General features: G+C 38.3%; 1 protein-coding gene across 1 annotated transcript in view; it reads right to left on the bottom strand.

Annotated features, from left to right (window-relative positions):
• The window catches only part of LOC113517327 (nuclear receptor-binding protein homolog), a 113,851-nt gene that overhangs the window by 11,218 nt on the left and 87,282 nt on the right, over positions 1-15,351 (bottom strand). The window contains exons 2-9 of the mRNA XM_031912549.2: positions 3,881-4,105; positions 3,679-3,809; positions 3,338-3,516; positions 2,902-3,076; positions 2,673-2,791; positions 2,320-2,473; positions 1,814-2,030; positions 1,024-1,143 (exon numbers count right to left, since the gene is read on the bottom strand). Of these exons, the coding sequence (XP_031768409.2) occupies positions 1,024-1,143; positions 1,814-2,030; positions 2,320-2,473; positions 2,673-2,791; positions 2,902-3,076; positions 3,338-3,516; positions 3,679-3,809; positions 3,881-4,105 (1,320 nt within the window). The remainder of the gene's footprint in view (positions 1-1,023; positions 1,144-1,813; positions 2,031-2,319; positions 2,474-2,672; positions 2,792-2,901; positions 3,077-3,337; positions 3,517-3,678; positions 3,810-3,880; positions 4,106-15,351) is intronic.

Below are 15,351 nucleotides of genomic sequence, written 5' to 3'. Positions count from 1 at the left end.
ACCTCCACGTGGTTCCCCCTGGAAACCATCGTGAACAATTCTTGTTGAATTCGTCACAATGGGCTAACTGATCTACTTCATCTTCACCTATCATCCTTCACTGGTGCCCCGTCGGTGTATACCGACAGCGCGGGTGGGGTTACCATTCCATTATCACCCATTAAAAAAAAACACCTGAGTCCTTAGGAATGGCAACGCATTAGAGGTCTCATGGGCGAAATATTATACTCTGTTATATCCATGGTACTGTTCATGTGAGTGTAAAAAGTGTATCTACTGAGTACGAAGATTTTTAGTCTTCTGTCGTATCCCACTGAAACTCCATCATAGCGAATTGGCGGTATCTCGGACCAACTGAACCTACAACGTAGCCCACTGCTGTCGGTAATGGTGATGTGATGGATATAATCGACTAGCAACCCGCTCCGGCTTCGCACGGGTGCAATAGTGATACTAAATAGCGCCGTCGGCCCTCCGGCATTATATTGACCCATCTCATAGTATTCAGCCAAAGTTTGCAATGCAAGCACAAAAAAAGGGTTTATGTACGACATCACATTAGAAATCTCTAAATTTATCAGTGTTTATCTACAATATTATGCATGTATTATACATACAAACCTTCCTCTTGAATCACTCTATTTATATAAAAAACCACTTCAAAATCCGTTGCGTAATTTTAAAGACTGCCGATTATTATCGGCACCGCCGGTTCGCACCTGTACTGCTCAGTTTGCTCCCACTTATCAGGCTATTTCTCTGCTCAATTCTCTGATTGCCCAGCAGCCAGATATTGATATATTTAATGACAAAATAGATATATTTTTAAAATGTTGTTCAAAATTTGTAAGTTTGTAAAATAAACCTATGGCTCACTACACGTTTTGGAAGACTGTAAGTGTGGTGAGTAATTTATAAATAAATCAAGATTTAAGCATACATAGGGACGGACAGACAGCGACAGCGACTTTGTTTTACACTATGTAGTGAAGTGATGATTACGGTAGTGTAGTGCGGCGGTACCTCGTGTATGAAGCCGAGCTGCACCAGGTCGGCGGCGAGCGCGGCGGCGGAGTCGCGGCGCGACACGGCGCACGTCAGCTGGCGGTTCATCTTGTCGTCCATGCGCAGCAGGATCGTCATCTGCGGACACGTCGCACTTGTACTATACTCATACTCGTACTTAAACTCATTCTTATGTCGACAACACTATTTTTAATTTTTTGCGGTATAATTCAAAATGCATTGCAATGGATAGAACTCTACGAATATGGTAATTTTTTTAAACTTCTTATATAAAATAAGTGAAAGAGGTATTAATTGGATGTTATACATCGTGTACTAGTATTTAATATTGTACAGTTCGAGCGATGTATGTGCGGCGTGTAGTGTATGGTGCGTAGTGTAGTGTGCGACGTGTGATTTGCAGCATGTAGTGTGCGGCGTGTAATGTGCGACGCGTAGTGTGCGGCGCGTAGTGTGCGGCGCGTAGTGTGCGGCGCGTAGTGTGCGGCGTGTAGTGTACGGTGCGTAATGTAGTGTGCGGCGCGTACTGCGTAGTGTGGGCGCGTAGTGTGCGGCGTGTAGTATGCGGCGCGTAGTGTACGGTGCGTAATGTAGTGTGCGGAGCGTAGTGTGTAGTGTGGGCGCGTAGTGTGGGCGCGTAGTGTGCGTAGTGTAGTGTGTGGTGTGTAGTGTGCGGCGCGTAGTATGCGGCGCGTAGTGTGTAGTGTGGGCGCGTAGTGTGCGTAGTGTAGCGTGCGGCGTGTAGTGTGTAGTGTGTAGTGTGTAGCGCGCGGCGCGTGGTACTCACGAGCAGGTCGTGCGGCGGGTCGTGCGGCGCGGGCGGGGTGTGCGGGTGCGGGTGCGGCTTGAGGCTGCACATCATGTTGACGACGCGGCGCGTCTCGGTGTCGCGCGGCTCGGGCGACGCGGCGGGCGCCGCCTCCGCCAGCGCGCGCTCCGCCGGCGACGCCGCGCGGCCCGCGCCGCCGCGCCCGCCGTACGCCGTCAGCGGGTAGATGCCGTACCTGCAACCGACCGCCCGTTCACGTTGCCTCGCGAGTAACGCGCTGCCTGAGAACGTTACTCGCTAATTTCGTATCTAACCTGTTACTCAGGTTGTTGCAGCGTTTTACATGTCAGTGGAGTATTGTAACTATGTGGAAGTTGTCTAAATTCATCAGTTAGGAACCCTGACCTTCATACATACGTGTAACTATTGTTGTACTTCTAAAAGAAGTCGCCTCTCAAAATAAGTGTAACTGCTTACGAACCAAAGTAAGAGATTAGTAAACTATGTAAAAAAATATGACTCACTTGACATCTTCGACAAACTTCTCTAGCTTCTCACCGTGCGGTGGAAGGTCTTTAGCTGAGATCTCGGTCCGTTCACCGTCCTTGACGCACCACGCGAGTGCCTCCCCACTCGATCCGCCTGCCACCTCGTCCGTTATCGTTTCCGAAATGTTTGCTGAGAATATATGTAATGCCAGACTATTTTATTTGTAATGTAAAGGTACGACGTTGGTAAGTATGTGACTTACAATCTGAATAGTTATAAGAGAAACTTTAATTAAAATATCATATGTTAAAAAAAATTATAAAGGATTAGAAAAAATATTTACGTATCACTACAGATAAAAACTGGATTTTATTAAAAAAGAACTTACCTGTCGTGTTGACAAGAGTGTGGGCTGCTAGTAGCTTCAAGGAGTGTACTTCAAATAGCAACGGGTGGAAGAGCAGCTCTCGAGCCGTCGGCCTTTTCGACGGATCTTTATTTATACACCTGGAAACACAAGCGTAAGCGATTAGTACGACGTATCGACAGGGGACAGCCGAGACCTATACGAGACAAAGTACTTACCGCAAAGTGCGACCTGTGGAAAGTTACAGTACCTGTAAATAAAGTCCTTCTGCCTGGGTTCCTCCAGAGACTCAACAGTACGAACGATGTGCTCCTCTGTGACGTGGCTGCCAGAGTCGCCATTGCCCTGAATCTCAAGAGCAGCTGTCTCCAGAGCGCACATTCCGAAAGAGTAGATATCCATCGCTGGCGTCACCATTTGTGATGCTGATTCGGGGGAAACAAAATTGGAATAAATACATAAAGTAAAGTTTCTCCACCTAAGATCCTGGTACACATCTCTTGCTTTTTCCATACATGGTGATTCTTACGATATCGAACTAATATCCTTCTTGTATATATTTAAAATATGTGATGTACAATAAAATAATATTGGTACGGAATAAACGAGAAGTTGTGCTAGGATCCAAGCCGAAGAAACTGTTTTTTTTTCTATTCTCTACTAAAAGAGTTATTTGTTTAACTTACATCCATATTCCGGGGCAATAAGGTGCATGTTCCTCATATTTTCTCTGCAGGTTTTCACGTGGTGATTGATGGCATCTGGTGCTACAGACCCAATTTTCACGAGCCCGTTATGTTGAATGAAGATAGTGTCGCAGGTCAAGTTGCCGTGGACGATTGGAGGAACGCAGCCGTGAAGATAACTGGATATGGGATCATTTTACTTATTAGAATAGGTCGGCATGTTGTAGATAACAATGAATAAAATACTTGGGAAAATAAAAGATATCTGTTGAAGAAATTTTATTAGAAAACGTCAGAGGGACACATGGTGTTATGTTGGTGTGTAAGGCTATTTTAGTCACCTGAGGGCCGAAAGTATCTGTGTACACCACCGCTTCCACGCCTGCAGTGGTAGTCGTTTCACGTTGCGTTTGGTGCGCTTTAAGAATTGCTTAAGCGATCCGCATGACATGTACTCGGTTATGAAAATCACCTAAACAGTAAAATTATCATTTATTAGCTGCTTCTAGCGAAACGTTCAAGAGAAATTTTGAGGAAACTTACCCGTGGCTTGTCATTGTGTGTGTCTGTCCAGTAACGGTGGAACTTCACGATGTTGGGGTGTTCTAGTCTGGTGAGGTTGTCGAACACCATTTGTATTTTGTCCTCTTGTGCCTTGAAATTCTTCCTTTCGGAGAACTGTACCTCATTCCAAACCACCTCGACGCCTTCCTCTGTATCCATAGCGAGATGCGCACAGTCGATGCCTGGTACATCGCGTTGCTCTACCTGCAACAAAAATTTTGTTATATTAGGATATTTAAACAACTATGCCAAGAAATGTTTAGTATCTGCAATGCATTAATAAGAGTACTTTTTCACAAGTGGTTCACATTAGTTAAATGACTTTAGAGGTCATATTGTTCATTCGGCCTTTGAGTGCGTGTTTTGTCGCCGCTACATTTATGAATAGACGTCAAGTGTTTATGTCCGAGCGATCCTTCAATTGGATGATTGGTCCCTCCTGAGAGGGTGGGCCGACTGAATAAATCATTAATATGTATTCATAATTTGGTTGTAACGTAATAGTAGCAAAATTAACAATGGTGTCGACATTGACGACTGTCAATTTGGCAATATACTAAACAAGATTCTATATTCTATTAGGCTTATATTTCGTTAGGATAGAATGGAATTTAGACAAAGATTTGTAATCTTGGCTTATGTTTTGTACATAAGAGGTTGACTTAATTTTAATTTGGTACTAGGTAATTTTATGCTCACAGCGTATACAGCTTATGAATATAAAGTTTTTATATGAATAATAAATGATGCTGACATTGATATTATTTATAAAATATCTAAAAAAATCATCTCTCAGAAATATTCCTGCATAGAAAACAGAGCTATTAAACTAATTGGCTCCGACATTCGGGCTTTATTATAGCTCGTTAATTTCGTACACGTTACCTATTAGCTAAGGTGCAGTGAGTGAGGGCGGTCGGGCATTGTGTGCAAATTTCATGCGTAAACCAGTTATGAGCACTGAATGTAAATAGGCTGATACTGCTAACTTGTGACACTGCGGTTTAGACTACGTAATGGTGTCCTTAAAAAAATCTTCCATATTTTATGCGACTCTATTTCAGACTGGGTTGTGACGTGAGTCATTGTCGTGAGAAGTTCATGAATATTTCTTCGTTTCCTGCGGTTCTAGCACATGTCATTCAGATGACTGCAACGCATGTAAAACACAAAAGAATGTATGATGGGAGGCTTCAACTGAGTGGGCTTGCGTAGAAAAGCTTTTACAATTTGTGTTTCTTTTAATGTAAAAGGTCGAGTTAAACATTTTCCTTTCTTTCCGAGATGCTTTATGCCTTATTCTTACTTATAATATTATAAATGTGATAATTTTGATATTTTGTAGTCAATAACGATTCAATGGCACATCGAATAAATGGAATTCGTTGAAATTGGCACAGTGATGGCTAACAAATAGGTAACTTTTATTCTAATTCAGGCAGGCAGAGATGCGGATTATACCTATTTCTATGAATGACAAATAGTTCAGCTCTTTTCAAGTGTTTCTTCGTCACTTGATAGTTTTAAAAATCTTTTTTTTTATTAGAATTTATATTTTATAAAGAAGGAAATTTAGTTAACGTATCACCAACAAGTTACAAATTAGTGTTCAATTGATATTTTATACTGTTATGGGCTTATGAATACCGAATGTTTGAAAGGTTTGTAATGGACAATCGTTAATATAAAAAAAAGAACTGGAATTATTCTATTTATCTATATTATACCTTGTTGTATTATACATACTATATGTTATACAATAAATAATATATTATTATATTCATATATAATATCGATATCATCTATAAGGTCCAGTTAATAGTGTATTATAGATTTAATCCTGTTTTTCGAATGCTACCTACCGAAAGCCGGTCCCACTGAAAATCAGCGCTGCAGCACCACGTTGCAGCTTAAGTTGAGTGGGAACCATTTCGGCTGCTATCATAGAATTATTATTTTAATGTATAATCTTGTCATTAATATTGTTATATTTTGTAGCTCAATGATTTTATTATTATTATTTGTTTTTCATTCTTTTTCCTCAGCATTAGCTGGTACATACGCTATTATTACTAAAAAGAAGGTTTAATTTACTGTTAAATTGAAATGCTAATTAATTTGCATGGTAATAAATAATCAGCCATTATCAGTATCAATTATGGAACAAGGCATAATTCTGTTTAAATATAAACAAGTATTATTAGATGATATATTAATAGCTGGGTTATCGGCCGATAGTGGTCACATTTTATTATTCACTTATCATTCATTGTAAATTTTAAGGCGAGAACAGGATGCTGTTGCCAGTTACATTATTAATTATAATCTTTTTTGATAAGAAATTTTGGTCTAAGTTTAGTTAGTTATTTTGTTAGTTAGTTTAGTTAGTTGGTTTAGTTAGTTAGTTTAGTTAGTTAGTTTAATTAGTTTAAGAAATTCCTATATATTTTATTGTATCTACCCGATCGAGATAGAAAATGGGCTCATGATCGATAGGTGTACTCAGAATAGGTATTTGAGTCTGATTGACATTTCTAATCCTTGAACGAGGACAGCTGGTATTAAGTATTATTTCATGTATATTAATTACAAACTCATGTATGTTTATTTATATTACTCTGAATTTTTCAAATTTATTAATAGTACAAGAATTTGGAATTAATATAACGCTGTATCACTTTATAACAATAAAGTTATTATTTAAGATTTTATACAGAAAAAGCTTCTTTATTCGTAACAGAATAAGTATAGATTTATTCGTAACAGAATAAGATAGAGTCAACGTGGGGGTAAAGTCTATTGATCGTAAAAGGAGTCACTAAAATTGATTCGAATTTGGCAAAGATCTCGCGAAGTATACACGTTAGGAAATTCCACAGAGTAGTTGAAAATCGATTGACATACATACATACATACATAGTTAAATATAACACTCGTGACGGAAAGTGATGTTAAAAAAGGTATCCTGAATAGGCTCGACTGATTGGAACGGATTTCGTAAAGGGATTTCAACCACTTTTAGGATACCGGTTAAGCTACACGCTAAACAGGTTATTCTATGGGGGGAAAAGGCTTGTTAGTTATGGAGTCAAATAGTCCCATTACTGGCAATATACTTTATCAGGTCGATTTCTATGTAGTTCCCCTTGGAAACTATCGTGTTTAATTCTAGTTGAATTCGTCATGATGGGCTAACTTTTTTTTTTACACCACTGAGGTGGCAAACAAGTATACGGCCCACCTGATGATAAGCGGTTACCGTAGCCTATGAACGCCTGTAACACCAGAGGCATTACGCGCGCGTTGCCGACCCTAAAGGGGTTCTTAAAAAGGGGGGACCCCATTTAAGTTTTAAGAACCCCATGCCTAACTGTCCTGCTTTCATTTTCATCTGTCATCTATCACTGGTGCTCCGCCAGTGTATACCAATAGCGCAGGCGGGGTTACAATACCATTATCATCCATTAAAAAAACAGGTATCCTAAAAGTGGTGAACAAATACTCTATTACAGTGTGTTTCCGTCTCATGTAAATTGCTGTAATCAATTATTGCGCGTAAAGTGTAAACCGATATCGACAGAGCAACATTCAATGCAAATATTTGCCAATTGTTAGACATGAAACATAGAAACACTGTGTGCTTCATATAAACCAGTCGAGTGTTTGTTTGTGAAAAAAATTACAACATATCATGATAAATGCCCACTTCGGTAACAGAAAACTAAGATACGGTAAGATAGGCAATTAAAATACCGGTTTTAAGATTCTAAGTTGGTAAATTGCATAATATGCATCCGATTTTGACAACCGGTTCGATTATTATAACTAAATAAGTAGCAAAATTTTTTTTTATACAACTTAGAATGACAAACGAGCTGACGGCCCACCTGCTGGAAAGTGGTAACCGTCGCCTATAGACATGAGCAGTACCATGGACATAACAGAGTATACTGTTTCGCCCATGATACCCCCCCATGCGTTGCCATTCCTGAGGACATCAGGTGTTATTCCTCCGTACCCAGTAAATTAACACCATATCCCATCCTTCAAACCGAAACACAGCTATGCAAACACAACTGATTTACGGTTGAAACACGAATGGTACAGAGGTACCCAAGCAATCGACTTTTGTACAAAGTCTCCCTCTGGTTCTTATATATTTAGAAATTTATTAGAAAATGTCGGTATATATAATTATGAATTGGAGATAGAATCATAAAAATTTACTATTCAAAAATACTTGTAATTAAGTTTACTCGATTAAAAAATATTCTTATTTTTATTTTCATGGGATTTATCAACCTTTAGTCAATCACTGGCCATAATTTGCAACTTTATATATAGATACCGGTATTTGCAAATAAAAAAAAAACCGGTATACTAAACGGTTTTATAAAAATTGCAATATTCATCCGGAATTACTGAGAACGTTTATACGATCACTAGCCATAAGTTGCAGCCTTGTCCTTATACTCCATTACATATTACGAACAACGTGTACACATATACGGGGCGATTGAGGGCTAAATATAACTCGGAATAGAATACAATGAGTCGTTTGTAGCGAACACTGTCCGGAGAAGCGATACTGAGTTGATATTTTAAAATCATTGATACTATATCATGGGAGGTATCATGGGCGAAACAGTGTACTCTGTTATGTCCATGGCACTGCTCATGTCTATAGGTGACGGTTACCACTTACCATCAGGTGGGCCGTCAGCTTGCTTGCCATTCTAAGTTGTATAAAAAAAAAACTTGCTAGAAGAGAACGCTTACACAGTTAATTTCGCCTTGTACATCTCTGATTAAAAGAATTTGTATTAACGTAATCTTTGCGTACAATAAAGTACAAATAAATAAATAATGATTATAAATCATATTAATAAATTGCTTAAATAAACTAATTACTTTTTTTAAACATAAAATAAAGGAATGTGATATAACATTTATTTTAATACAAATAAAAACATTTAGCGAGCAGGTACATAGGATATGTTCAGTAACAATAAAAGGTAGCTAGATTAAAACCTAGTGGGAAGCATAGTTTATTTCCTATTGGATTGACGTCAATGCAAGAGGACAGCACATCCACTTTATTATAATATAACAATATCCATCCTTGTTTTGTCAAATGGGCAATTCCAAAAGGTCCAACACATTATGTACCTATCCACTTTTATTTATTTATTTCTTATTGCATTCCATAATATAATTAGTAGATAACATTTCAATTATGGTCCCTGTTGGGCACAGCGAGTACGAGAGAGGAGGACAACACTTTTTTCACATTAGAAATAGTCTGAGGATCTGTTACAATATTATCCAGTCACTGAAATTGTATCACGATAGGTACGTATTTCAGATATATGTTCTCCTTTAACCAAAGGTTGTCTGTAGGAGATTGCTCTACCGATACGACCACCTTTTGTACCATTATATGTATATTTTAACCTGTACTTCATGCTGCTGTATTTCAGTTACATTGTAATGTCATTGTTTAATTTTACGTTTTTGGTGCAATGAAGTTAAATAAATAAGTAAGTTTCAGGTACCTAATTTAGGTACATTAATAACGTTTTTTTTTTATGGGTGAAAATTGTATGGTAACCCCGCTTGCGCTAATGGGATACGCTGGCGGAGCACTAGTGAAGGGTGATAGATGAGAATGAAAACAGGCCAGTTAGCCCATCATGATGAATTCATCAAGAATTAACCTTGATAGGGTGTATTGCTAGTACGGCTTCATTAGACCCCATTACTAACAATTCTTTATTTCCGGATTACGATGTTACGTTCTGTACCTTGTAAACTCACTGCCATATCCTACCTTTCAAACCGAAACACAGCCATGACAACAGATTAACGGCAAAAGCACGAGTAGGGCGAATCTGGACAAGCAGACGAGTTCTTTTTTTTATAAAATCTCCCTCTGATGAAATCCGTAATATAATAATAATTTAAAAATAAGTCGTTTTTCTCAGAACAAGAATAATTTACTCTTAAATGCTTTGCACAAGCTCAAGTCGAATAATTTGATTTCATTTATTTTGATGGAAAATGAAATGATAAGAACTTTTATGTCCAAGATCGAAATTAGTTTTTGTAAGGGAACTTCCTTGAAATATTAATGAGTGGGTGTGAATATGGAACGAGTTACATCAAGTCTTCCGAGAATAATAAAAAAAATTGTATGACCTTTTTGTTTTTCTTACACGTTGCTTTTTTATTTATTTATGAGAGACTAGTTTTAACCGCAATATCGTTTCCGCGAACGGGACAGATTGTTGACCGAAGTAGAACACACACTTCCATGTGGTCCCAGCATAGAATAGGCCACCCCTTCCTTTCCCGTGGGTGTCGTAAGAGGCTACTAAGGGAGGACAAGGTATGGGCAGCAGCGTCTCTCTTAAAACATCTTCAAAGACACAACTGCGGTTGCCAATCCGCTTGCCAAGTGCGAGTGCTAGTGGCAAAACCCCCCTAGGGGGAGGGTTATGTTCAGCAATAGGCAGTACAAAGTTGACATGATAACGCTGACGATGATTTTTTTAAGAAAATAATAAAATACTGGTACCGTTGGTGGCTACATTTTTTTCACTTTTTTTCATTGTGCATTTATGTCTATTGTTGTTTGTGTGCTGTAAGTAAAGCAAATAAATTATCTATCTATCTATTATCACATGATATCACATCACATTATGTATCACATCTCCTATATTTAGAACTAACAAAATTTTTCATCGTGCCTCCCACCAAATTGTTTATAATTACTCCTCTCCATCCAAAGGTTGCCTGGAAGAGATCACTCTTAGCAATAAGGTCGCCCATTGTTTTCTCATTGTGATTATTTCTTGTAATTGTTTATATTTATAATAAGTTTACTATTGTAACCTTTTGGAGGAAACAATAAAGAGTATCTATCTATCTATATTACGCGACTGTGTTACTAGTTCTAATTTTGATTATTCTTTCCATTTTTGAATTGGTTTGCAATCGATACGGATCACAGCTGCCTTGGTCTCATTAATTTAAGCTGCCGTCTTCCTTTGCGAAGCAAAAAATTGCATGATGCAAAGTAAAATTTAATTATAGGACGGAATAATTCCGCCCTTTAACTTCAACATTTTCTTTAGTAAAATATCTACGAAACATTTTGCCGTTTCCGTTGTGTTTTAAAACAGCCGTTTTTGTTTGCAAAAACAAAACACACTTGTTTACTTCTTAGACAGCGCTATGTTTATATGTAAATTTAACATGACTTGAATCTTATTAATATGTATTTATTATATTAATATACACATTTATAATTTGTATTATAAATGTGAAAGTCGACTTGTTTACTTGTTACTTCTCTGCGCTTAAACGGCTCAACTGATCGTCTCCGACATTTGACATACACGTATTGTTTGGGATGGAGGACGTAGGCCACTGTTTAGAATCAATCTGATCCTGATTAATAATAGAGGAGTCAAAGTGATCACCGTGACAGAAAACGGTCGGGACTCATTTCAACTTATAGACATTATCCAGAGGGTCTACCATGAAATGTTTTCCGAAATTTCGGTTCCGAACGAAACACGAATTGGACATTGAAATTAGATAGATAGATAATTTATTTGCATTACTTACAGCACACAAATTACAATACAAACATACACATATATAGCAAAACACTGATATTCTGTTGTGGCCAAGAGTAATTTTCGGATTACATGATACATACCGTTTAAAAATATTAAAAATACTAAAGTACCGTTCCTTTGGGCTTTTATGGTAGGATTTATGACAAACAATGACCCCCCGATCAAGCGTTCGAAGTCGCGGGCAACGATTAGTGTTCGAATGGTAATATTATAAGTTTCTCACATCGCTGGTACCAATGTCGCCGTTACAGTTTCACTCCGCTTTCCTGCAACGATTTATGATGTTGTCTGAACGCTGCAAATACTCGGTTAGTGGACTGGCGGCTCGAGATAGCTGTGTTTAAGGCCAGATCGAGAGATTAGTACCGAGGCGCGGTCACTCGCGGCCCTTGGTTGCAAATCGGACCACCCCATCGTTTCCTTATGTCATGAGTAGGCCATAAAACGTTGGAATTGGTAGGGAATCAGGCGATAAAATGCATATGTACATAAATCGTTGATATTACTGTTTAGTAAGGTACATATTCTAATGATCATCATTACCATATAGAAGTCCTAGTAGTATTAGACTAAATACTGCCTAAATTCTTCGTAAGGTTTTGGCTGGACGTCTCTGTAAAATGCCGTGTACCTAACTCTCGGCATAGAATAGGCCACACCTCCCTTTCCCGTGGGTGTGGTAAGAGGCGAATAAGGGAGCTTATGGCGAGGGATCGGTAGTAGCGTTCTTTTTAAAATACCACCATAAGACAAACTGCGGTTGCCAGACGGGTTGGCAACTGTAGTTGCCAAACGCAGCAATTACTGGCGAAACCCTCTTTATAGGGGACGCTGTGTTCAGTAGTGAACAGTTAACGTCTGATAAAACAATTCTATAAAATATAGAAATTCTTTGAAGCTTTTTTTTTTATACAACTTAGAATAGCAAACAAGCTGACGGCCCACCTAATGGAAAGTGGTAACCGTCGCCTATAGACATGAGCAGTACCATGGACATAACAGAGTATACTGTTACGCCCATGATACCCCCCATGCGTTGCCATTCCTGAGGACTCAGGTGTTATTCCTCTGTACCCAGTAAATTAGAAGAGAACAGAAGCTAGATATAGCGCGTAAAAAACTGTATGAAAAAATATTCTGTACAATCTTTATTAACAAAACACTTATAATAAATCTGAAGAGAGGTCAATTCTGTACATGAAATATATTTCCAAAATAACTATCAGGGGGTGATTAGTGATCGATACTGATGCCAAAAATGCATTCAGCAAAATTTTTGTCTGTCTGACTGTCTGTATGTTCGTTATAGAAACAAAAACTACTCGACGGATTTTAACAAAACTAGGTACAATTATTCTTCATACTCCTGGGCAGGTTATAGTATACTTTTCATCACGCTACGATCAATAGGAGCAGAGCAGTGAAGGGAAATGTTGGGAAAACGGGAGAAGTTACTCCATTTTTAAGCTTCCGTCGCGTATGCAGCCTTAATGGCCACTTTTTAAAGGCCGCTAGCTAGTTAATAAAGACATATGGTTATAATTGAGGTTTTTATCCAGTGCGTGTTGCCAGTGATGACTTACGGAACCGAAACATGGTCCTACACGATTGCCCGTATGCAAAAGCATGCAAATTACTTAGCGGGCTATGGAGAGGGCTATGCTCGGGGTCTCTTTGCGTGATAGAATCCGAAACGAGGGTATCCGCATAAGAACCAAAGTAACCGACATATACCGAAGGATAAGCAAGCTGAAGTGGCAATGGGCTGGTCACATAGCTCGAAGAATCGACAACCGATGGAGGAAGAAAGGTACTTGAGTGGCGATCACGGCGAGGTTACCATACCATTTTCACCCATAAAAAAAAAAAAACTACTTTCTTGTCTTGTACAACATAATATTTATGTACATCATCGTAAAGCGCGAGTTTTGCTTGTGCCTATATAAGTACTTACGGCAAACAACTTTGATTTTATAGACTTTGCAAAATGGGTTTTCGCTTGTCTTTCAGTATGTTTTGAAGGCTTTGTGTGCGAACGTGCGTGAGTATGATAAACAGGTAGGGTGATGATTTTGTGCAAATGTCACCATTCAGTAAGCATTGTACACGACTGAATATTTAAATATTTGTTTTTGTATATCTTTACTATTATAAAAGAGATGAAAGTGAGTAAGAAAACGATATTATCAGTATTTAACCCGAGTTCAGTTATGGAATAAAGAAATTAACGTTTATGTATGTATCCTGACAACATTGTACACCTCTTTTCACAGTCATTTAAAATCTAAGCATTGCTTTTTTTATACAACTTAGAATGGCAAACAAGCTGACGGCCCACCTGATGGAAAGTGGTAACCGTCGCCTATAGACATGAGCAGTACCATGGACATAACAGAGTATACCGTTTCGCCCATGATAACTGAGGACTCAGGTGTTATTCCTCTGTACCCTGTAAATTCACGCCATATCATACTCTTCAAACCGAAACACAGCCATGCAAACACAACTGCTTCACGGTAGAAACACGAACGGGACAGAGGTACCCAAACAGATGACTTTGGTACAGTCTCCCTCTAGTGATTGTCGATCGTTAGATAAACAATCGAATCAGATAAACACATAATTAAGATTCATTAGTAGCTACCTCTAAATTATTTTGCTATTACATTGAAACTGCTAAAACACAGATATGACAAAATTTTGGCGACACTGTGTAAATTATACTAATATTCACGTGACGTGATGTTTATTTCTAGAATTATTATACAATAAGTTTTTAAGTTAAATTTATGGTTGCCATATTTGTTTTATACCGTTTTCATGTAGCCTATAAACACTCGTCTTATGTCAATTCTGAATAGACTTCCATCCGGTGAAGCGTCAACTTGTTTGTCAATCTAAGTTATATAAAAAAAGAGCAATTAACTTTAAGACAAAAACAGTAGTGAGTCAGAGGTAACTAACGATAACTAAACAGACGATTTTTGTAGTCTCCTTTTGCTAAAAAATCGGTTTTTTTTATGGGTGAAAATGGTATTGTAGCCCCGCCTGCGCTAACGGGATACGCTGGCGGAGCAGCAGTGAAGGGTGATCGATGAGAATGAAACCAGGCCAGTTAGCCCATCATGATGAGAATTCATCAGGAATTAACCATGATAGTTTCCAGGGGGAACCGCGAGGAGGTCAACCTGATTGGGTATATTGCTAGCAATGGGATTCTCAGTCTCCATTACTAACAATCCCTTTCCCCCCTCTAAAAAATCGGTTAAAAAGGGGTGCGTTTACAATAGTGATAATAAATACTATGATTAGCTAGGCGTACATTGTACAAGCCGAGTTGAAAGACAGGGCGGTCCGCTAATTGAATTGTACCGTGCTGGGAATCGGCCGGTCGAAAATTATAATTGAGTTGTGTCGTGCAATCCGCGGTGGGACGCGACGACAATGTCGCTTTAAATATACAATGCGATTTTTTTCCACTGTGCGTTCCACTTCATACCGAAGTCTGGCTCTCATCTGCATTACTTATATGCACTTTTCAATTTCTTTATGATCACACGGATTGTAACATAAATTCACGTTTTATTATTAATTTTTAAACAATTAAAAAAAAAGGCGAAAGTTCTCAAATCAGATGTATATATTTTAACTTTGTTACTTCATAAATCAGTCATTTATAAACCGATTTCGAAAATTCGTTTTTTATCTGAAAGGATATACTTTTAGATTGATCCATTCAGTAGTTTGGTTAGTTAGTTAATTAGTAATTTGGTATTTATGTGACAATTGTTTTTTTTTTTAGAA

The sequence above is a fragment of the Galleria mellonella genome, unplaced genomic scaffold, assembly GCF_026898425.1.
Source record: "Galleria mellonella isolate WM207_F2 unplaced genomic scaffold, CSIRO_AGI_GalMel_v1 utg246, whole genome shotgun sequence".
Classification (NCBI taxonomy): Eukaryota; Metazoa; Arthropoda; class Insecta; order Lepidoptera; family Pyralidae; genus Galleria; species Galleria mellonella.
Note: the sequence above shows the minus strand (reverse complement) of the source record. Positions and strands in the feature narration are given on the sequence as shown.